Source organism: Megalops cyprinoides, chromosome 18, assembly GCF_013368585.1.
Source record: "Megalops cyprinoides isolate fMegCyp1 chromosome 18, fMegCyp1.pri, whole genome shotgun sequence".
Classification (NCBI taxonomy): domain Eukaryota; kingdom Metazoa; phylum Chordata; class Actinopteri; order Elopiformes; family Megalopidae; genus Megalops; species Megalops cyprinoides.
In genome coordinates, this window is record NC_050600.1 from 18450350 (window position 1) to 18475350 (window position 25001).

General features: G+C 41.4%; 1 protein-coding gene across 1 annotated transcript; it reads left to right on the plus strand.

The window, feature by feature from the left end:
• Positions 1-8869: 8869 nt before the first annotated feature.
• LOC118793326 (endothelin-1 receptor-like) lies at positions 8870-24671 on the plus strand. Its single transcript, XM_036551461.1, has 8 exons — positions 8870-9120; positions 10409-10921; positions 14866-14993; positions 18629-18827; positions 20140-20292; positions 20923-21056; positions 21442-21550; positions 22627-24671. The coding sequence occupies exons 2-8, from the start codon at positions 10460-10462 to the stop codon at positions 22765-22767; spliced, it is 1326 nt and encodes a 441-aa protein (XP_036407354.1). The 5' UTR covers positions 8870-9120; positions 10409-10459; the 3' UTR covers positions 22768-24671.
• Positions 24672-25001: the final 330 nt, after the last annotated feature.

Here is a 25001-nt window from a genome sequence, read left to right on the forward strand (position 1 = left end):
CAGGTGTTCCAGCTCTGCCTGAGGTGAGGACCCCTGGCATACCCCTCACGGGAACGCAGCTCGGGAGACGCTCCTCTCATAGCACCATTTCTTTCAGCTGCAGCGAAACACAGATTTCCAGTGTCCCGTGTGGCGATGACTCACATCACTTTTGGTAGCACAGAATAAGGAGGAGGTTTGCGTGCGGGTTATGGGTAATTTCTTCATTGTAAAAATATGGTGATGTGTTATGACCCCTTCAGCCTACTGTGCTGTGTGGTAATGAAGACTGATGCCTTGTGCGGCCAAGGAGAGCATCGACACGGCCTCCTCCACACAGCCTTGACTGAGTGAGCACCCTCTCATTTCCTGCACAGAGCGATCAAAGGCTCCAGCTCGCTGTACGTCCACTGAGTCCTTTCTCTAATATTTGACAAAGCAGGCGCATGCTTTGTCCAGTTAGTACAATTTTATTTCAGGAAGTTGCCTCTGACACCAAGTTTAATCACTTAAGGTTACACCCCACCCAAAAATCAATTTGGTATCAAAAAGAATTAAATAAATAATGATTTTTTTTTTTTTTAGAATAATGCAAGTTGACCTCAGTGTGACTGTGGAGAGAAAGCAGCCATTTCTGATCTTGCCTGATCTTGTGACTTCTGCACCATTCACCTCTGCGCCACTGACAAACACGTTTGCCGTGTCCCGCGTCCTCGAGCCGCCTTGGTTCACACCACGCTGCAGTCAGCTTCTCAGCCTCGATCGTCTTTCACCAGCATTCTTTTCCAACCACACTGCACGTTGCAAATATGAGTCCATAGTCTGGACATGGAGGTGTGAGTTATACGCCAGACGAAGACCGAGAAGGAGGTGCTGCCGGCTGAAAGGTTAAAAGGCAAATGAGTCAGGGTCTGCCTGACGCACCCGCAGCTGCTGCAGCGGGGGAACGTCCCAGAGTGTTGACACAATGCAGACTTACGGCCTAAACCACATGTGAGCGGGCAGTGACGTCTATCACTGTGTCTCACAAATGTCCAGGGGAAATCTTTCACCCTCTGAGTGTCATCCATCATGTCAGAGGCTGCTGAGGAACAAAACTTGATTTAAAAATGAATCAAATATTTAATATTTTTATACAGTAGTTCTTTGATCTTTCTGTTACCATGGAGGGGTGATGAGCATACCCAAATTGTTTTTGGCTTAGTCATGGCTTATCTAGTTTTATTAGCAAGGAGGTCAAGTTTTTTTTGTGTATTCTTTCCTCGAGAATACATCACATGTTTGGATAAAAGATAAGAAAAATAAAAGAATGGATTACAGTTGTGTATCTTATATTACTGAAGCTATTTCTAATATAAACAATAAAAAAGATGAAACATAATGTCTGCTATGCACCCTTTATTAGTTTGATTCATAAAAGGAAATTCCTGCTTGACATTCCCATACCTCCTATTCAAGCACTTGTGTCAGGTTGTTGAGACAGATATCTGGAGAGCTCTGGGCGATACTGTCTGAGCTCATACAGCTGAAACAGAGCGTGCATTTTGGATTTACCAGAGAGGAAAACATAAATGAATGAGAATTTAATTAATCCGATTTCTGAAGCCACTAAAGCTATTTTGTCAATGACTCAGCATGTTTTGAAGACACAATCTTTAGTCGTTGTTAGTATTCCACTGCTTTTCGAGGTGTAAAATTTAAAAGGTCACACTTGGATGATGTTGTAATACGCTGAGGCTAAAATAGAGAATGTCAGCTTTAAAATATTTTGGAGCTGAAAATGCTTTTAGTCTGAAGAGTTGTGAAATATATGGGCATATCTCAGGAGGCCTGCTAAAGACAAAAAACATAGGGAACAGTGTCCTAACCGATGTCTGGTGTCTGACTCTTTTAAGGAGATGAGAATGCTTCAGTTTGTGTATTTATCTGAAGACACACAGCATAGCTAACTGAGTGATAAAAAGACTGAAATAGAGGTGCAGTCCTTACCCTTATCTCTTGGAACAAGAGTTTTGTTTGACAGGAGGTTTGATGATGATTAAATGCTTCAGTAATGCCGTCTTTGCCTAATTGCTAGATATCACTATCAGCACCACTACCTGTTGAGGAAAATCTGAGCTTGTCTATTTTTACTCACAAACCATTAGGCAGATCATGATGAAAGAACTTTGCAAGCTTACACACAGTTAGTGGCATGGGTTTTTCAGTACTAATATACCACTAAAAGTACATAACAGGCTATCGTGTACCCCAAAATGTATTCAAAGCCATTAATGTGTAAATTTGTGTTCTTCATTACCTATACTATAGAAGGCAATAATACATATTTTCAAATTATATAAAATTTTAACAAAAATTGTTTTATTAATTCATAACACAAAGTAATCTACAGTCATTTCATAGTTTTCCCATTTAATTGGGGCTATCTAACCATACAAAGTCCAGAATGCATTGCTCCACCTCCCTCCTGGCTTTACATTGTAGCACATCCTATTTGCAAATGGTGCTGTCAGTTATACTTTTCTTGATCACAGAAAGACATGAATACTTAAAATAGTAATTAAAAATACATAAAATAGCAAAAACGATCCACCATCCATTGTATGAACAGGTAGAAGTAATGTGATCGGGTTAACAGTGTATTCTAGGAACTGGAAACAGGAACAGCAGAGAAGTGAGATGTTGAAATTGAAAGACCTGTCAACATCTCAAAAGCAAATACATGGCTCTGAAGTTTCAGGACAGGCACCTGTACATGTTTTGAAAAACCATAAAACTTGCTGTTTGCAGGGGGGGTGAAAATCAAGACAGCATTAATTGCACATGTGTTAGGCAGGTAGAATGCCATGTGCAGGTGCCACAGAATAAGTCACTCAGGGAAAGGGAATAGAGAGATTTTTCAGCAGCGAAGGTGGTACATAGCTTTTAAATGTACATACCTACTGAACCTTATGTTAGAGAGCAACATGTCATCTGTAAAATTTTGCAGTGAAGTATGATTTCAGCATGTGATTCATATCATATGTCACTCATGTTGCACAGTCATAGAACAATATGAAATGTATGCAAACATACCCAGACTTTGTTATTATTTCAGGCAACATGCTGTACATTCTATTGGAGTTTGTGACCTTTATGGAAATTGTTATCCAATAATCAATACCAAGAAGAAATGGTGTGGAAATACTTCCATAAATATTACATTTCATTACATGCAAGTAGCAGGCTCTCTTATTCAAAGCGATTTCCAACACAAGAGAAGAGAAGTTATCTAAATTATACAAGCTACAGTGACAGACCAGACCAGAAAGTACATGCACAACATCATTCAAGAATCTCTACAAGTTGGATTACAACTAGACAGCCTAGAAAACTATGGCAAATTGTGTAAGCCCATGCACTACCATATATGCACTACTATATCCACCAAGATAAAGATATGTTCAATCATGTAACCAGAACAGAAAATAGAGGCACCATTTGGGGGCTGTTGTTCAATTTTACCAGCAACCAGAAAATTCCAGGGGAGTAACAGTTCACACACTTTAACTTCTGGAAAATGAACCGTCTCCCTCGAAAAGGGAAAAACCTTCTTCCTTTTTTGCTGTTGCGCACCCCTCTCCAAGTCTACTTCCTCCCTGCATGCTCTGCCAGCTTTACCTAGCCAACAGAATCTAGATGGGCTCAGATTCAGCACAAAGGCCAGTGACAGCAACCAAGCTCAGCCACAGCTGCAGTCCATCCACTGGAGACAAGGCTGACATGCTCACGCCATTTTGTAAGTACTTCACCCGCAACACTATGCGTGTTTTGCAAAACCTAGCAGTGAACTTCGCAACTGACGATAAAGTTACTCCCACATATGGCCACCATCCATGTCCTAAGTTACCGTTTCTAAAAAGTGAAGCAAAAAGAGATACGTAGATGAAATCAATGTATGATTTTTTTGTACATTTTATTTTTGGATACATCCCAGCCCTCATTAACTCACTCTTTTTGGAGGGCTGCCATAGTGTGCTTGCATAGAAATATAATGCGGGTGTGACCAGTTGTGGTCAGTCTTTATTCCTTATGCCTGTTAGAATAGTTTGAATACAGTTAATAAATACTGTATGCATCACTGCATTTTCCAAATAATTAAGACAGACTACAAGACGGTTTCAGATGTATAATTCAAATAAACATTTTGAAATTATTTACTATTTATGGCTTTAAAATGTTTTTCTTATATGTTAGTATGAGTCATTTTGAGCATTAAAAAGTTTTGACAATAATATTTACATTTTGTACTCTTCCTATAGACAAGTGACTAAAATGGAAATCTCATTAAATGCTCTTTGTCTGGTTATCAGACGTATAATTCACTCGTTTGAGCAGGAAAGGGAAGATAGTTTTGAAGTGAGGTCTTTATTTCTTATCTCTGGATGGCTGGGCAGCAATTAGCCAGTTGCCTTTGTGGATCTTTGTCAGTCCTTGTCAGTAATGAGAGGGAAGTATGACTGAACAGCTTCCAAACAAATGGATCAATCTACACCAGACGTCTGACTTAAGTTCACACACACAGCTCAGGTCTGGCCACTGCTAGGCCAGTCAGGGCTGATCAAGTGATACAAAAACTTCAATGATGATGCTGCAAATGTCTGTTTTTCGGGTGAATGAACTTTCCCGTTTTTCCTGTTAGGAGAGCCAGGTCTCTGGCATTTTAAAATGCTCTTAGCATCTCACTCTAAAAGTTCCTGAAACAGTATCTACGTGTCAAAATATGCAACTCCTGACTCATCTTCTTGCCATTAACATAGGTATCAAACAATTTTTTGTGAAAAACAAGCTACTCTAAAGTCTGCTAATGCAAGAGCAGGAATATAATTGCATGATTTACTGACACAGTTGCTCCATACAGTTCTGGCATGAACCGTCCCGTCAAGAAGCGAAATGGTTAGCTTGCACATGCTCATTATCCAGTGAAAGGAGATTTATTTACCGAATCAGAGAGAGAGAGAGAGTAAACAGGTCTTGCTTTACAACATTAATGAGGAAGCGCTCCGCGCCGCTCGTGGACGGCCGTGCCCGGCGCGAGCTTCCTCACAAAGTCCCCCTCGCAGCCCTCAGAGTCACTCTGCACAAAGACGTCGGTCCCCGTCCTAATGGAGATTAAAGTGGCCTCTGACTTTTCCTTCAGTGTTTCCTCATCCTGTGCCCCAGTTAAGAAATCACTTACATCCTACTCAGACTGGAAATTTCCCACAGGGCGTGTAGTAATATGCGAGGAGCACATTTCGACAGATGTCATCAGAGAACAAACAGATGAATTACCAGGCAGCCTGCCATCTTTTAGTTCAGACGGAATGACATTAATACGTTATTAAGACCAAAACAACACAACAACAACAACAACAACAACAACATGAAAGTCAAAGCAAGTGGGACCAGGTAAAGGTTTCATCATTTATATATTTATTTATTTACAAAGCCTAACTATCCCCTCACAAGTGACAATGATAGTCTGCGGGCCCACCGAGGGACTTGGAAATGGAATCTGTCTGATCATCACGTTGCATTAAATTAAATATAAGCCTCTCTGCAGACTGTGACAAATTTGAGAGCTAGGATGTATTGATGCATACTGTTAAAAAAAGATTGCGCTTTACAATTCAAATGATGGTAAATATTAGCCCTATACAGTGTAGCCTTGATGAATTAAGATGAATACATTGTGTGGAATGAATCTGAGAATTGTAGCTCTACTAATTTAAAATGATGAAAAAAAAAATTAATGTTGGAATGAAGCACATTTTAAAAGGTCTTGTCATCATATTGTAAGTGATACTATCAAATCATGTGAATATATGTCAGCTCTGATTTTGTGAATGATTTTATGTAATATGAAACAAAAATTTCCAGAGCATATATTTCAATATTTTGAATATTTCAATATTTCACAATATTCCTTGGAGAAATTATTCACTCGAAGGTTTTTTTTTTTTAGATTTAATAAACTTTGCAGTGAGTGGTCCATTATTAGTCAAACTGAATAATATCAATTCATTTGAATGACAGTGAACTACTAAGGATAAACACATGCACTTTTAACACAAGAAACCTTTGGATCATTTTCCCAGTTTTTACATGAAAATGAAGTAGGTAATTAGAACATTTCATAGGAGATAAATTTAAATCCAGTGGATGCTTATTGTGGCTTGTATTTCTATATGCTGATTTTAGCCTTAATAGCATTTAGTACAGAAATAGGTGAAGGTAAAAGACCCAAACACACTTTAAACCTGCATACCAGGGAGCAATTCCTTTAAAAGACAAATAGTTTGATATTCACACCATAGATCCTGATAATTAATGGATCTTTGGTACCAGTTCTCACCATATCACTCTTTCAAACCTGGAAAATATTGTAACCAGGAGAAAATGAATAATCCATTGATTTCTCAAAGAATTTGCTGAAAAAAGACTCTTTTGTATCTCTGTTTTATCTGGATGCATTTCCTCTAGACATTTTCTTGCAACATGATAAAACATTTTGTTGATTTATTTGTGTCCTGATGTGTTGTTTTAATTCCCTCCACCACCACCACCACCCCCCCCCCCCCCCTTTAAAATAATATAGCAATGTTGTTGTCCAACATATTCCAGCGCAAATGACCCTTGCTGCATGACCGTTTCTCAAAGAGTTTACTCTGGGGACTGCCGCTGTAACTAGGCAACAGCGGCAGAAATGGAGGGAAGAACACAGAGGGGATACAGGAAATGAGGTCAGTCCTGAGGAGAGGGACACAAGTTTAGCCCCCTGGAGATAGGACAACAAACTCTGCCCCAATGTGTGGCGTTTTTGTTTCCCTGAACACACAAATAGGGTTACTGTATATAAAGACTGACCGTGCTCAAATAGTCTGATTCCCATGGATAATGAAGCAGGATTTTCCAATGGACATTTTTAATCTCTCAAGACCTCTTGATGTGGAGACATTTTTTTCATGCTATTCGTTTATGCATTCTAGAGAACATAAAGGCATTGGTGGTGATCTTTGCATGTATCAGAAAGAAAACAATGACCATTTTTAATGACCTTGGTTGAACTACCATCTTAAACAGCAAAAAAGTAGTATCTAGTGATTGGAAATTATCATGACTGACTGGATGCAATTAGGAGCCATGTGTGAATTTTCCACAGAGTGGTATTAACAGCAGTGGTTCGTTACATGTGCTGAATGTATTTTACATCTGACAATTTACAGTGTGCTATTAGCCACAATGCTATAAACCACTATAAGTATCCCACTTCAAACTGTCAAAAGAGTCGCAATATGTGAGATGAAAAGCCACTTATAAAATCAAACAATATGGAAACAAACAGAAAAAGTACAGCATAGTAATTAAAGAATTAATTTTTAAAAAGAAAGCCTGCTTCTTTTTGTTGTCATTTTCTAGATGCAACATACTTTGTTTTAACTGTGTGGCTTACATTCATTTCACAGCCCTGCTTTTAAAACCTTATGTAGTCTTATAATGTATTTTAGTTATGCAACATTTGCTTAATACACTCTTAGATCTTTAATTACAACCAAACCCTAAATGTTGAATAAGCACTGGCTTCATACATTGTCGAGCCATTATTAGTGTGGTGCATTCTGTCTAAGAAAGAGTTTTGATCCTGAGTGGACAGCTTTTCTTATTAGCCTTGTAGTTGCTTCACAAAAGTTTATTTCGTTCCCAAAGGTATTGCTTGGTTTAGAGTTGAGGCTGCTTCACTAAGAGATTGCAGGAGACATAAATCGATTTTGTAATTTCAGAGCTGGCTCAGAGTCACCTGCCCAGTTGCTTAATCTTAACCTCAATAATAACACCTGAAAAACACTGATTTCATTTGGTAAAAACCTGTGGCATATATTTTGGAAATGATTTCATCAGTATGACACAGGAATTATCAGGTGTAGGAAGTCTCTTATTGCTGTCTTTGCTTACATTCTGCATCAGTCACTGGGTGACTGCTATCAGATTAAATTCATAATGCCATATCTTACTGTTCATTATCTATCCATGGACCTCAGAGACATGCTAAAGACTACTGCCAGAGTTATTACAAGGCTACACCTTCCTTAGGAAGTGTGCTCAATTTCGCACAGTATGTATACTTGTTCAACTTGATAATGAAAATGTCAATCCATTGTTCAGACTCCTTCCAGCACCTGAATAGATATTTAATACAGGGTTTTGGTATCTTTGAAAGGGGGACCTACCAGCCTTTCTTTCACAGGGGCATTGTATTGAACACAGCTCTGAACAGGAGTGGTTCCAGGTTCAGAAAGGAGAAAGTGTGCATAATTCTCCTGCCACAGTCTGGCAGTGCGCAGCTTCATTCCCAACTTTCTGTCTGTCTCAGTTCTTCACCTGCGAGTCTTTTAGCAGAGGACACTGCCACAGAGGAGCGCGGAGATCTGAGAGGGGATCGTACCAGGAGCCGGGGCTTCCCATGGTGCCTCAGAGCCACGGCTCTGACATGTCTGTCTGTCAGCAGGCAGCGCCAGCAGAGAGGGCGTTTCCTCTGGGACACCAGACTGTTAGTGAGTGGAGGAGGAGATTTACAATCCCACCCAGCATCAGGAGAGAGACAGAGGGGGGGAGAGAGTGTGTATGTGAGAGAGAGAGAGAGAGAGAGAGAGAGAGAAAGGGAGACAGAAAGGGCAAGAGAGAGAGGGAGAGAGAGAGAGAGAGAGAGAGGGCGAGAGAGAGAGAGAGAGAGGGCAAGAGAGAGGGGGGGGGGGAGAGGGCAAGAGTGAGGGAGAGCAAGATAAAGAGTGAGTGAGAGGAGAAAGGGAAAAGAGAGGGAGACAGAGAGACAGGCATGACACAGAGAGACAGACAGAGAGAGACAGGGAGAGTAAGACAGAGTTAGCGAGAGAGAGAAAAAGAGAGAGACTAACAGAGAGAGGGAGGGGGGAAAAACTCCACAGGACAGGAAAACCCGGAGACACAAGGCTCAGCACCTCAGAGCAGACGCAGCAAACCTAATGGGATACCGCGCAACTTTGATAACACGTTAATTACGCATGTGATGTGCTACAGATGTCTGGGGGGCCTCAGCCAAAAGTTCGTCTGACGGTTCCAAGGGAGACAAACATTTTAGGAACGGTAGGTGGAAAAACGCAGGCGTTTATTATTCATAAGTGTTATGGGTTTAACTTCTGTCACAGATGCCATTACTGCTGGGCTGATCCTAAAGTGTGATGCTACATGAAGGGCTGTCTGCTAAATAGTTCTTTGTGTACTTGGTGGCAGCTGGGAGTTTGTAGAGGAAACACTCTTTCACAGTGCTGTGATTAAAATAAGAAGAGCTCTTCACTGTTGATATACAATGCTGACTCACACATTGAGTTCTTTGTCATGCTCTGATGCGAATTAAAAGTCTTGTTGGTCATTGAAAAACAGCATTTCTTCTCTTGATAGTAATGCATTAATAGTGACAGTAGTCGAATATAAGTTGGCTTGCTGTAACTAGGGCAATAGGTAACATCCTGAAACTGAGAAAGTTTGTCTATTGTCTTAAGTCATTTTCCAGGATTTTTCAATAGTTGAGTTTTACTTAAAATGTCACGTTACCTATATATCTACTACTTATATATCTACATATCTTAACAGGTTATGAGAACAGCATTGTCAATAATCAGTCCCTACATGTTTAAACTGTACTTCAGTTAAGTGATTATAATTGACTGGCCTGCTTCTAAAATTATAAAGAGAAGGAAAATTCCGAAGTGGGAAGTGACACAGATGAAAGCAGCATGAGGGCTCGTTTTCTTAAAAACAGCTGAAAGCAAACACTCGCATCGGCCCCTTGCTCTGCACGCACCATGCCAACACCCATCCACAGCTTCCAGGAATAGCGGGAGACGAGATGCCGTTGGCTTAATCCACATCTCTCCTCTGTTGGTAATGGCCGTTTGAGGTCTGCCATGAGCAATTACGCTCCCTGAAGCAGCATGGGTGCAGAGCTCGAACTTTAATCGTCACTGCGCTGGTGTCCAGTGTCCTTTTTAAGCATTTGCAATGACAAGCGCAAAGACTTGCTCAGTTCAAAACAATCCGAAGCGAAGGTGAATCTATTTGTTCCATTTGTGGTGTTGTTTTATTTTTCACACTTTAGAGTGGCATCATGAGATAACTTCTGAGAGATGGATTCTTACTAATACGGTACCTCCACATATGTATTGACCTTGCATGAAGGATGTCAAATAAACCTCAAACTCCAAATAGACAATATGCATGTTAAATACTTGTCTTAAGGCAAACCATTGATGTTTTTTTTTCCTCTAGAGGACAACCCCGGAATTAAAATATTAGCGTGAGTGTTGTGAAACTCACCCCTGCCTACGCTTGGCTTATATACCTACATGCCTCACTGTCTGCTTTTTTTTGCCAGGCCGGCGGTACAGAGGAATCTTATCTCACTATCTGTTAATCAGAGGGTGGAATGTGTGCCAGAATGGGCAGCAGGATCCTGCCGGTGTTGCTGGCGCTGTTGTACATGGCGAACGGCGGAACGTGTCAGATAAACGCCACGAGCGACGGCCTGGAGAAGGAGCCTCCCGTCTCCATCCAGCGGCCCCGTTTCCACAGCACCCGCTCGCCGGGCCTCGACCCCCTCCCCACGCGGCCCCAGTGGCCCGCGCCCCCGGCCAATGGCTCGGCGCGAACGAGGGTTCTCGCGCCTCCCCAGTGCAAGCACTCCACCTCCATCAAGTGGGTCTTCAAGCACATCAACACAGTGCTCTCCTGCGCCATTTTCGTGGTGGGCATGGTGGGCAACGCCACCCTCCTGAGGATTATCTACCAGAACAAGTGCATGAGGAACGGCCCCAACGCCCTGATCGCCAGCCTGGCCCTCGGGGACCTCATCTACATCACCATCGCCATCCCCATCCACGTGTATAAGGTAGGGAGAGACTGCGTCACGTTGTGCTGGAACAGATATCATCAGTACTGTATCAGTGCTATATTTCTCAAGTCCTCTCTTAGCTGTGCATGAAGTTATTATCATTGGGTCATTTGGGAAACATAATTTTTCATGGTGACACAATATGAATTTAAGACAATATGTTTATATGATTAAGAACGGACAATATCAGACAGAGTTGTAAGAATATCAGCACAATTGTACAGTCATACAATTTTACAAAAATTAAACGCACAATGCTTATTAATAAAATAAGTTCACTGCACCTTTTAAGTTTTACTAGAAATGAACCCCTTGGCTCTTTGCATGTTTTTATGTTTTTGGGTGTTTGGAGTCTTTGTGAATAGAACATTCAATGCCGGGGCAAAATAACACTGTTTCAGATTAAAAAAAATATTTTTAACATAACATGGAGGCACATGTCCGTCAGTACCACTTAAATTTCACACACATCCACACACAAGTTAAATTGTTAACACTTTTCTTATGTGTTATTATAATGCAGCTGAAATGCATTTATGATGCCTTCATAAGGAAATCATTCATAAATATTCTGTTGGCATAAGATTTTGTACATATTTGGATGACTTCAAAGGAAGTTTTGCCATTTATTTATTGTATTCAAACATCTTAACATTTTCATAGCAGATTTGTTGTTTTAATAGTTACTATTTATGTGTTGCTATTTATGATTGTAAAAACTGCATGTATTAATTTACTGGTTGTTAAAAACCTGAACAAACACCTGTGACACCTGTGACAACCTGACTGTGACAGTAAACAGCTCATTGACCAAATAACCCAGACACTTGCTTTAGACAGGTGCTGCCTCTTCGTTATGGATGACCAACGACACGATACACTAGCACAGATACACGCAGATGCACAGGAACCTGCCCATAATACGCGGAATTATAACCTAATCATCCGTTTCATCCCTAATGGAAGACTTGTTATTGTGAGTTAATTGGCGTGTGAAAACCTGATCAAAAGGGCCCCGTGGCCTCCCTTTCAGTATAAGCCACTTCAGCGTCTGAGAGAGTGCAATCAGCCAGGCGCCTGGAGCTTATCTCCTGAAGCACTTTATTGTAATCTCAAAGCGCTCTGTGATGAGTGTGGCCGGGATAGGATCTACTAAAATAAACATGCGAGACATAGGGAGGCCACGGGAATGGGTGGCCTTGTGCTTAGCTAGTGGTTAGGTGCAGCGCAAGTTTCTTCTTCTTATCGCTAGAGCGATGCCACACAGCAACACGCAGTCGGTAAATTGCATGTCAGTGACTTGACTGTATACAGGATGTAATTTTGTGCGCTAGGAGCAGTTCACTGACAAACCATATCTGCTCCAGTGAAAGGTAACAAGAAACATAAGCGGATCCCCCACCCTCAATGAATCACTCAGTGGTGCTCTGTTCTGACTAAAGCAGAGTGATATTTATGTTAATATCAGAAAATCTGCTTACATACTGTTTTCTCATTAGCTACACTTGTTTATCACCATGCCTCTGGAAACAAAAATCGGATGCAATCTCAGACTCCATCCTTATTTGCCTAGCAACATGACCTAGAATGATCGTATCGCAAAATTTATATGTTATTATTCTGAATTACATTGACATCACCGCTCTCCCCTACAGCATTTCCCCTGCATCCCTTTATTAAATGGCATTTTTAATAAAAACAGGGGGTCAACATGCACTAGTGAAGCTTATGAAATGTTTATGTTTCTCATTTGACATTTGAAGTAAAGCACAGGCTAACGTATGGCATATATCCATGGGTCTCAGAGTGAGACAGTGAAACTGTTTTAATGCCAGGGTGTTGGGTGAAATGGGGGCTTTGTTTGTAGCTCTGTGATAACAAGTATGCCTTTGTGCAGTCCAGAGGGTGCCCCCTGGTGGATCGGAAACAATGTGACTGCTCCAATGTGTTTGTCTGTCCCTCTCTGAACAGAATTGCTAAAGAATATTTGCATGCATTTACATGACAAGAGCTTGAATTGCTGAATCCCGGACACGAAGCAAATGATCTTGTCTTTGCATTGTAAATGAGGCATTTACAAACGGGTGAATCACAGCTGATGCCAGAGAAACAGGTCCTTTTGGTTTGGTATCGCCTAGCAAGGAGCTGTATGCCTCATCAAGGCCACTGTTAGAATGGCAAGAGGTATTCACTCTGCCGCAAGCCATTTTTTTGTCAGCGGGACCACAGTGCCAAAACGTACTGCTCAGCCATTGCTGGGGTTGAGTTCAAACCTTTCACCTAATGTTCTACAGCAGCGCCGCTGGGAAGTGAAGTCCGGGGCAGGTGAAAAGTTCGGGAGTTGCACAATGGGCTTCCCGTCCAGTGCATCCTCAGCTAAGCGAGTGGGAGAGCAGGCCAAAGCAGAGTTTCTCAAACCGACGGACTCCAAGTGGACAGGAAGCCAGACATCATGCTGCCTCTGACTGTAAACAGAGAGGCACTGAGTGATGTCTTCCGTGGTCAAAGCTGAGGTTTTGCTGCAGTCAGTTATTTAAGCAGAGCGCTGGCAATTTCCAGGGCAGAAATGTCAGCACCAGTGTCGTTACGGTACATGCATCATCTTCTCTGCAGTCAATCATTTTGAGACAGCCAACATCCAAGCACATTTGCACATGAAGTCAAGTTACTCAGCAGAATAAATAAGAAAGAGGTCTGGTGTATTGACATGAAGGCATCCCATCACTCGGGCTTTTCCATATCCCTAGTATTCAAACTAAACATCTAACAAGCCACCTTTACAAAAATGACGTAGCTGTGAGCTAGCTTAATCCTTGCAGTGTAGGAGGCCAAGGCTAGCTCAGAAATCCACTGTATTTGTTGCTTTTGTAATTTTAGCACAGCAGGTGGTGTTTCGTTTGAATCAAGAAATAACAAAAAACGCATTATGAGAAAATCTCTCCCAAGTGAGGTAATTTCCAGTTTGGTTTCACGACCAAAGCCCCCAGTTTTCCAAAAATACTCATACTTTGCTTTAGTTTCAAAGAGCCCTTCACAGTTTTCTGTTTGTCTTGAGTTATTGCTAAATATTTGTCTGTGTGCTTCACTTGAGAGGCCCGGAATTAGCCCACTTCTTTGTCTGTCCGAAGCCCTGTGGAGTGAAAAACAGGGCAAAGTAAATCTGAAGGAGGCTTCCAAAGGCGAGGGTTGTTTTTCCTTCAGGAGTGATAGTAGAAGCTGGTGGAGTAGTCACCTAAGTGTTGGGCCCATTAAGTCAAGGACAGCCCCTCAGAAATGAGCCCTTAAACATGTCAGTGAAGTCACTCACGGGCAAAGTATCCTGTAAAGCATACCACACAGGCCTGCTCTTTGCACGCCCTGGTGCAGTCCCTTTCCATGGCGGTGTGGCTGTCTCAGTTTTCGCACGCCGTCGTGACCCCTCTGTGGCGTAACGGCCGCTCACATTCGTCAAAGAGACCCGGCCCAGAGGACATGGTGGGAATGAGTTGGGGAAAAGCTGGTCTGCAGTTCGTTTAGGCTGTGAAGTGACATTTGAGAGAACAGCATATAGCAGAATGGAAAATTTTACTGCCCCCAAAGGAGAAGTTCCTATTGCAGAGTTCAGAAAGCTTTAGCACAAAGAGAACAAACACAGTAACTCTATACAGTGTATAAGTATGATATACAATACCCACAGGTTTAAGTCACAATATAAATTATACAACATGGCCCATGAATAATATTTTACTAGTATATGGTAGCAGTGGAAAGCAGACAAGCCTGGAGTTTCACCCGAGGAGAATCCTTCATGAGATGTGACATAAACTCAATTCAGTGACAAAGGCAGTGAGACAAAACTTTACTTTCTGTAGAAAGGAAAGTCCCATAGGTGTTACTGATGTTTCTCTCTGACTCTTCCTGCCTCCGACAGTGATTTTTGTGATCTTTCTCTGCCCTTCCAGCTGCTCGCGGGGAGGTGGCTCTTTGAAGACCACCCTTTCGGACTCTTCCTCTGTAAGCTGGTCCCTTTCCTTCAGAAGGCCTCCGTGGGCATCACCGTCCTCAACCTGTGCGCCCTCAGCGTGGACAGGTACGGCACGCAGACTCACCGGACAGCTGTCCGTCAGCAAGGGCAACCCAGGGTCAGAACAGACGGGTCAGCAAGCATTGGCCTCAGAGGCTGTGACGAACAAACAAGGATTAGGAGCGCAGAGGGTCTTGTTGAGGCCTTTTGAATACTTGGGATTGCAGTCATCTCATAGAATTCCCTTGGCTCAAGACTGTTGTGTTTCCAAGCTGAGCATTACAATGAAAAAGCTAAAATGTAAGGATGGAGGAAGCTTATGTTAACAATTTTGTAGTCATTTTTTCATATTAGGCAATGATCCTGAGTATCGGTACATTAACCTAGCAAAAGTTTAGACTACTAAACTGTTGTCTGGCCTTTTGCGTTTGTTTACTAACCAGGAAATGTTTTGCTATCCATCCATCTGGCCCGTGAACTATAGTTACACACTTAGTTTGAAAATGTAAACAAACTCTACAAATAGAAGCAATTAAGCAAATGGGTCATATTAATGAGACATTAACATGACAAATGGCTGAACAAAGAAAACCATATTGTTATTACTACTTAGTTGCAGAAGTAACAGAGGGTAGGTTCAAGTAGCAGAACATTAGAAGCAGCAGTAGAAGTAGCAGTGGTAATTGCATTTTTTTTCATATCAGTCAAAGATTATTAGCCTCCTTCTACATAACATTAATAGGCTGTCACCACAACAACACCATCAGCATGTTTTGTCGTTTGAACTTTAATCCTAGCCTTTTTGTTTGTATTTGTTTATCCCAGCCAACATCTGCAAAAGATAAACTCTTCCATCAGCCAGTGTTGCTCGCAACATTTGCAAATGCCTCAAGGATGTTCCGCAGCACAAAAGCGGCTTTCAGCCTTGTTCTGAAAATGTGGCGTCCATCACAGGCCGCGAAAACAAGCCCGGGCAGCTTCCTCTGACCTCCGCTGACAGGGTAACCCCGCGGGTCGCGGAGTGCACCCCTAAAACACCGGGGCGGAGGTGCTCCGCGCGCGGGATGTAACCCTCAGCTGAATGTGGAAAGCTTTCAGTTAAAAACAGATTTGACCTTTGACCGGGTGCCACCTGCGTTTAAAAGCGTGAAATAGGCGCAGTCGGAGAGCACTCCGTGGGCAGTGTTTTTCACTCCTTCTCTAGTTTGTGACACTCCCTCGAAGGCAGTGGACAAATGGCTCAGGAAAGATTAATTAGCCCGCTCGTTTCACTTAAAGGGAAACAGAGGGTGCGAGGCAGTTAGGCTCTTGTTTGAGGAAGTTACGGAAGTTTACGAGGGCATTCGGAATGGCCGCTCCTCTCCTCCTCCACAAGCCACCAGCAGATGTTTTTACATCTTATACAAAAAAATATAGACATCTCAAATGTCTATTAAATATGCTGAAATCAGGGGTTTTCTTTTTTTGTAATAAGATAGCCGTGCTCTAATTACCTCATTTGCATTTAAAACCATTCACAAAGGGTTTTCATTTCCCTTTGACATTCTTCACTCAAACTCACTTCAATAGCTTCAGGATAGCATATATCCTCTTTCAAAGCTAGAATAAGACAATTAGCTATGCACTTTAAATGGAGGACCCAGCAGGACACAAGCACTTAATATTATGTTTATGCTGGCACTGGCAGGCTCAGTGTGCAGGTCAAAAGCTTTAGAATGCCAGTTCAAAAGTGTCCTGTTACACAAACAGAAAGCTGGAATCAGACTCTAAAACTGAGAGGAGACTGCATACAGATCAGATGGACAGGCCGCTGATTTTTTTTTGTTTTAGCAGAGTCAGTATAAATCTCTTGCTATAAACAGAGCAATCAAAAATAATTATGATGTGGCTATTGTGCCTTGTGTGTTTCATTCAAACTAATTGTTTAGTATTTTGTATTGTGCAAAATTAGGTCTGCCTAATGATTCTTCACTTCATAAATGGTGAAAACAGGATAACTATTTCATATATTACTGCATGTACTTATGTGCTCTTGTTGCTCTAAGTTTTCTTGACTGACGTTATGAGCCACACTAAATGAGAGAATCACCACAAGCAGAATCATGATGAACGGGAAAACCTGATTCCCAGCAGAAAGCTCTTTGTCTTATGTTTTTCCTTAAACATTATGTGCCAAAATCTTGAAAAACAGACACAATCACATTAACATTTTTCACAGTATTATACTTGACTGTGGTCATATCAAGGTGCATAAACAGTTTGTTTATTTTTAAATAACCTTCTTGTCAACCACTAGAGTAAACTATTAGAAGAATACACAAATATACTTCATCAAAAAATTCAGTGTAGTATGCATTCTTCATAAAAGTTTTCACTTTGCTCTAAAGAAAATAATTACCCTGCGGAAATCGTGAGAAGGAGCAATGCCTTTTGTCACGCGGGTGTTGCCATCTCATGATATCAATCTTTAAACAATTTGGTGTAAAAAACGTTCTGGTGGTACTTGGTCTTTCATGCTGCGTGCCATAAAAAGTGTTTTTGATGAGGGAGATAGGGTGAATAAGCGTGCCCACGAGATCATTGCCAGCAGTATAGTGTGTGCTTGTTCTCACGCACCAGAGTGTAACTGTTCTAGTGAAAAGTGCCCTTTAAGCAAATGTCGTCTTCGACTGCCAGACTGCAGAGGCGTTGGAGGTACTGCAGGCTTCACTGGGGATAAATTGAACTTATCCTCTTTGTCTTCACCTATTACGCCCAATGTCCACAAATTATGAGACGAAACATACTGAGGAGGGAAGAGCGAGCAGATGTAGATAGGCTGATCAATACCACAGTCAAACCACATTTGCTTTAGAGCCCTTGGCAATAGAACGGTCTCGCAGATCCCAGAGCACAAAATCGAGACGCTATTTCCAAATAGGAGATTAGAGGTTCTTTTATGTAGTCTGAGGCAAACCCTACTTAATGCCTTATAAGTTGTGTAATACTTTTAAATTGGTAGTTTACAGCCATTGCCAGAAAAGTTCCAATATGGTGAAATATTTTGGCTTTAGCTTGGATCATGACTTTTGTGTTTTGTACTAGGTAGAGGGCAGTTAAATGTTAAAAGTGATGTTCAAACTGCCTGGCTGTAAAACATTACAGTAGTCAGATCTGGATGGAGGCATGAGTCAAATTCCCTGATAGCGAGGGAAGTGTCATGCTTCATTTCTCATGCGGGCATTGATTTCACTTTGCTCTTCAGAGGGAGGATCAGGGTCAGTTGTTATCCCATGCTCTTTAACTGCGACATCAGGAGGACTTCAGCGGCAGAAATGCAAGGTCATCTTGTCATCTCTTCATCTTTGACACATATTAATAATTTGAAGGAATGCTTCATTGAGCAACAACAGCTGCACAGCAATGAAAGTTGCTCCACCAGCGTGTAATATTAAAGAGCCATTGCATACATTACAATGTGGAAAAGAATGTGTCCAATAACAGTGCCTTGAGGCACTCAACATTTGACACCAGAAAGTTCAGATGATTCCTCTCTAATTTGAAGGAATCGGTGTCCATCTAAACTAGGAGATGAGGAAACTGCACTTCCAACTTGGTTGGGGCCTTTAAGTTGGTTTCTGTGTAGAATGTTGGTAAAAATTTGTAAAAAGGACATGTTTGAAACAGGGACTCAGGAGTGTATATTATGCACTGGATCACAGGTACAGAGCCGTAGCCTCATGGAGCAGGGTCCAGGGAGTTGGCATTCCTCTCCTGACAGCCGTCGAGATCATCTCCATTTGGGTCTTGTCCTTCATCCTGGCGGTGCCTGAGGCCATTGGGTTTGACATCGTCGTCTTCGAATACAAAAACATCACAATACGAACCTGCATGCTGAAACCACAGACTCCGTTCATAGAGGTACAGTGCTTTTTATTTACCTTTTGTATCAAATGAAAATGTTTTTTGGTCTTTTCATTGTTCATTTTTTCATGTAGCTAGGTCACCCCTTGTTGTTAAACAATGTAGTTAAAAATATTTGATCATGTTTATTGCTATACATAGGGACAGTATATGCTAATGCATGTATTAAGAACATGAATATACCTAAATATATATGTTTTGTTAGCCTAAATATGTAAGTTTTGCATCACTGTTAGCAAAAAATTAAATATTTAATTCCAACACATTTGTTCAATGTAATTGGTATTGTATGCTTTTAATGCATTTAACATAGCTATAATTATAATAACTACACAGGGGGAATTTTTAGTTGATGTAAATATTGTTACAGTGGGAGCTTTCAAAGAACAACCTAAACCCGTATGATGGAATGTAGTGACTGCTTCTAACATGTACTGTAGCATGGGGATTTACATTTAGTGTCACAGTAACAACAAACCAACAGGGTTCCATGCTGAAAAAGTGCAGAGCCTTTTCCTAAACACACAGTTGCACGTGCTATTTAAGTGGTAACAAACTGGTCACCTGACATTAGCCATGTATGTTTCTAAACAAGCTCACCAACCAAGCTACAACAAACATGTTTCCTAAATGAAAGATGGGTTTAAGGGATTTTCCTTTTGCTCCATACATTGTTTGCCGTTACTTACCCTCAAGTCTTTTCGTCTTTCTTTTTCAAATGACTGGCTTGGTAATTGATTGCAGGTTGAGACTGGAAATATGCAGCAGTCCAGTGTATGGATATCCAAAACAGTCCCATATGTCTGCACATGCAAAAAAGCAGTCGCTAATCTTTCAAGCTGTGGGCGCTGAGAACACAAGGCAGTATTATGGCCAGACGTGAGCCTGAGAGAAGTTGATGTAAATCAGCTAGGCTGGAAAGTGCTCACCCGCAATTAAAGTCAGACCTATATTGGCTCCTTTTACTAAGAGCTTTAAAGACTTTGTATATAAGCTCAAGTATCGAATCATTTAAATGTGGTTTGGCCTCTCAAAATCTCCTATTATTACCACTGTGCTCTTTTCCCACCTGACTAGCCAAGCCATTCATCAGACACTTTTACACAAACCAGCCAGCTCTGACTGTTTACGCTGAGACTCTATAGGGGGAAACTGGTTTCATAAACCACCTTGATGGATTCAAAAGCCTCATAAAACAATGCAATTGTTGTAAGATGTTTTACTTAGAAGTGACACAGAGGTTTTCTGTTTCAGCACGGTGGTCTGTCTGATGTTCTCCCTGGTTCTGAATATCAGCTTTTTCTTCCAGTTTTATAAGAATGCTAAGGACTGGTGGCTCTTTGGGTTCTACTTCTGCTTGCCTCTGGCCTGCACTGCCATCTTCTACACCCTCATGACCTGCGAGATGCTTAACCGCCGGAACGGGAGCCTCAGGATTGCTCTGAGCGAGCATCTCAAACAGGTGGGGGAGGCCCATCCAAACATGCTATAACATACTATAGAATCATACCATAACACCCCATAGAAACATACCATAATATACCATAGAATCACACTGTAATACTCCATAGAAACATAATGTACCATGGAATCATGTCGTAACACACCGTAGAGACATTCCATGATATAATGCAGAATCATACTGAAGAAACATACTACAACATACCATAGAATCATACTGTGACACACAATACAAAAAAGCCATGACATTATATAGAACCTCATCTCCACAGGACAGATGGTGTCCACAATACTATTTTTCCTGCATCCTCCTTCGGGTGTACTGAATGCCCGATTACTAATTTTTTTTACATTTTTTAATTTAAATTGCTAAATAAGATTAACTTATTGTGTGTGCATTGTTAGGCCAATGACAATATGTGTGGCATTTACTCACTTCTGAAAATTTCTCTGAAATTCTCAATGAAAAACCTTTCAATTATAACCCTACTGTGCACCACTGCCCTTGATACATATGCAATTCTTCATAAGCATAAACCGGGGGGTCTGGTGAGGGAGGGTGCTCATTAAACATTCTGTTTAATTTACTGTGTTTCATTACGATGTTTGCATCTCTGTTTGTTTCTTCCAGAGGCGTGAGGTGGCCAAAGCGGTCTTCTGCTTGGTGCTCATATTTGCTCTCTGCTGGTTCCCTTTACATCTAAGCAGGTTATTAAAGAAACTACTGTATACACAGAATGACACCGGGAGATGTGACCTTCTCAAGTGAGTACTGCCAATGTTTTGTCTGATTACGAAATTGCAGAAGATTCAAATTATTCCTAGCTATGTTGATAAATTTGAGCTATAAGTGCATAGGAAAAATACTATGGATAATTTGATAGCATATAAATAATAGTATAGATATTAAAGATGCACATAATTTTAGTATGCCTATCAAAAGTAAGTAATTCTGATGAGATGACTATTTTGCTTAATGGTAACAAATATTTGTTACAGGAAATCCAGGCTTCTTTTTAAAATTTGGGAATAACCCATTTTAATTACAAATTGTCTGCCTACAGCCAATAGAATACCTTGTAAAGTATGACAACATTGACTTCACTGAGAGAATTGTACCGTAATGAAACCACTGTAATCTATTTTGCAGCTTCCTGTTGGTGCTCGACTACTTGAGCATAAATCTGGCCACCATCAATTCCTGTATAAATCCCATCATCCTTTATTTTGTCAGCAAGAAATTTAAAAACTGCTTCAAGGTAAGCCTTCTCTTTTTCGCAGGGGTGTATGTTTATTTTATCCACTGCTCATGCCAATGGAGACCAACATTTGGCTGGTCCTTCCTGAGCCGTGGGCTTCTCTGAAACGTGGTAAGCTGTAAGGATGGTTTCTGTGACAGTCACGCTAATCGCATTCTTATGGGGAAATGTAAAACAGCAGAGTGATTTATGAAGCCATTTGTTGGGGCAGGGTCATGCACTGCACATTCTGTCAAAGGTTCTGTGAGTGAGACAATCCAGACATCCTCTCCCTGGCTCTCTCTGGCTCTCCGGAGAGATAAGAGCAGCCCAAACCTTCCCAGCACCTACGATACCAGCTAACCTCTGCTGCTTCACAGAGACTGTGAGCCAGCAAAAAAAAATCCTCTAAATGCGTCATTAAAAAGAAAATGTTACCCTTAAACATTAAAAGCTTAAACACTTTTTTATTCTGGAGAGAGAGAGGGTGTGATAATTGCCCTGGGGAAAATGCCAGAAAATCTATCTAAGAGCGTAACAGTAGATTGAAATTAGAAGTGACTGTGTAATAAAGCAATTTAGATGGGCACTGCCTCCGAGATCATTAAATCAGTTTAAAGGTCTGATCATGACTTCCATCTCTGCTGATTCTGGAGAGTCACATCAAGGTATGCATACCACAGGAAAGTACACAGCACGGCCCCTTCCAAACTGGGATGCATGTTTTCACCGTACATACCGTTGAAAAAGAAAATCTACTGTGTAAGACTCATTTATCAGTGACGCACACAATTTCAACAGTAAAATAGTTCATGTGCTTGTGCTGTAGAGAAGTATTTGTCCCTTTCGTTGCCACTGTTGCGCCTTTCATCAGGAACTGCGTGAGAATGCAAGCTGTTTAGAGTTGTCTCTTCTGCTGTAGCAACAGGAGGGACAAACAGCGTGGTGTGGCTGCATTGCTTCTTAGTGAGTGTACAGCTCATCTTGTCTCACCGTGTCTGGCTTCTCTCTCTCTCTCCCTCTCTCTCGTTCTCTCTCTCTCTCTCTCCCTCTCCCCCCCCCCCCTCTCTGTCTCTCTCTCCCTCTCTCTCTCTCAGTCCTGTCTGTGCTGCTGGTGTCACTCAGGGACGCTGATAAGCAGCATGGTGCCGCTGAACGGGACAAGCACACAGTACAAGACCCAGGAGGCCAACAACCACAACCACGACCGCAGCCTGAGGAAGGACAGCGACAACTGAGCGCCTCCTCTGGACGCTCCCTGATTGAGCTGTGCGAGGTCGAGGAGTAAAAGCTTCACCACGACCGCCTGCACCCGCAGACGCAGAGATACGGACTGGATTTGGCAGCAGTGCTGAGCCCCAGAACCTCAGGGGTTACACCGTTCACTTACACAGAGGACTACAGCAGTGCTGAGTGTGTTATTTTTGTAAAAAATAAGCATATATAAAGACAAAAAGTGTTACATAAAATATTTCATGTAAGGAATGGTGAGACATTTTGCCGTCAGGACTCAGACAGAGGAAGGAGACTGGAGCGGGACGCTGCTGAAAGCAAAGCTATAAACCGCTCACCTCAGTAGCGTAGTTTGTTTTTGACTCCATACTAAGTGTGCCGATGTCAGCAACGCAGCTGCCAGCAGCAGGAAGGAAGACTGAAGCGGGGGCCATGTCTGGGCTGATGTCAAGCACCACGGCGTTCACTGCAGGATGCCACGCTGCCCTCTGTATGGACTGACTGCAGGGGGCGCTGCCGAGAGACTTTTCAAATCTCACGTCGGCACAGATGACATTCACAGACGTTTCTCTGATTGTGAACTGCATACATGCGTTCATGTCCTATTAAGGGGGGCTGTCTGTGTCAGTGTTTAGCAACCAGCATGTTATGAAGATTGGAAGATGGAAGAAGCCAGCAGATTTTCCACATTATTTACAAATTTACATTAGAGCATTGTGTGCTGTATTTATAAAAGGTGTTTATTTGAGCAATACAAAATATTTACTACTCTAATTTTCTATTATCTGTTACTATATTTTAGCCCAGCTGGTGTTACATATGGGAAGGGCAAGCAAATCAAGATGTGCCCAGTTTAAAATCAGTGACAAGGCTAATGCTAATATCTAACAGATAATTCTGGACAATGATAACGCTAATGTTTCACAGATAATTCTGGACAATGTTAAAGCTAATGTTACACGGTTAATTCTGGACAATGCTAAAGCTAAAGTTTCACAGATAATTCTGAACAATGCTAAAGCTAACATTACACAGATAATTCTGCACAATGCTAAAGCTAAAGTTTCACAGATAATTCTGGACAATGTTAAAGCTAATGTTACACAGATGACTCTGTACATTGCTAATGTGAGTGTTTCACAGATAGCTCTGGACAATTCCAATCCTTATTTTTTTCAGTAACTCTGACTGTATCTGTGAGACTACGTGTATGAATGATTCCACTAACAGAGCCCTCAGTACACAGGGTCAAATAGGGTTAATGATGTCATCCAGCACTTCTGCCTTCTTTATGGGGCCACAAAGCAGAGGTGCCCATTAGTGGCTACAATAGGAAGCTGAAGGTCACTGTGTCAGCCATGAAACAGCACTATCTTGTCTCTATTCATGTGTGACAAGGCTGTTAACCGCCTCATAAAGCAAAGAGGAGCAACGGCAGAGGAGGTGGTTGAAGTTTACATCCCGCAGGGGCTCAGGAGAATGTGTGTTGAGTTTGCCTTACTGTTGAAACACTTGTGATAGACCTGACAGGCTCATGAATGAAGACATAAAAGCCTTAAGGAGGAGAGAGGTCAATATTTACTCCACTTCTGAAAAAGGGCTGTAAAACAGTAAGAAAATTATACCCCAGACAAGCAGTGATTTTACTGTACCAAGGGGTTAAACTGTGTTTATTGGGGTTTATCATGTTTATATTTTTGGTGTTGTCATCATTTAAAATCCTATATTTTGTAATATGTGATATGGCAGTATAACATATGTGTTTTGTCTATTAGCCAGTGCCTGAGTTAGGAATGAATATATGATGAATTATGTTCAATAATGTTATTAGCGCATGAGAGGGAATAATATCAACAACATGTATTTTTATTCATATCATACTTTATACTTGTCTATGTATTTAGGTGTGTGTGTGTTTGTGTGTGTGTGTGTGTGTGTGTGTGTATGTGTGTACTTGTTTGGAAAGCCACTGAAATAAAAAGTTAAAGTGTTAACATCAACATGTTTGTGTTTCAGTGTTCAGTCTTTTGTTTAGTGGTCAGAGATGCAAGCTTTCCCATATTAATGTAGATTGCTTTAATCAGCACTTTGAGTTATGCAATAGTTATAACGCGTGCTAAAGCTCCATTAACGAGCAAGTACTGTTTGTATTTCAGATATGTCTTTGTAAATATTTAAACATTTTTAAGGAAATTGTCTGTCTTTAAACCTAAGATATTTAAACTTAAGGACTACCACA

Coding starts and splice junctions, on each gene's coding strand:
- LOC118793326 (XM_036551461.1), top strand. CDS start 10,460: ATGTGTGCCAGAATGGGCAGCAGGATCCTGCCGGTGTTGCTGGCGCTG. Junction 18,828..20,139: donor CACAGACTCCGTTCATAGAG/GTACAGTGCTTT, acceptor TTTTTCTTCCAG/TTTTATAAGAATGCTAAGGA. Junction 20,293..20,922: donor TGAGCGAGCATCTCAAACAG/GTGGGGGAGGCC, acceptor TGTTTCTTCCAG/AGGCGTGAGGTGGCCAAAGC.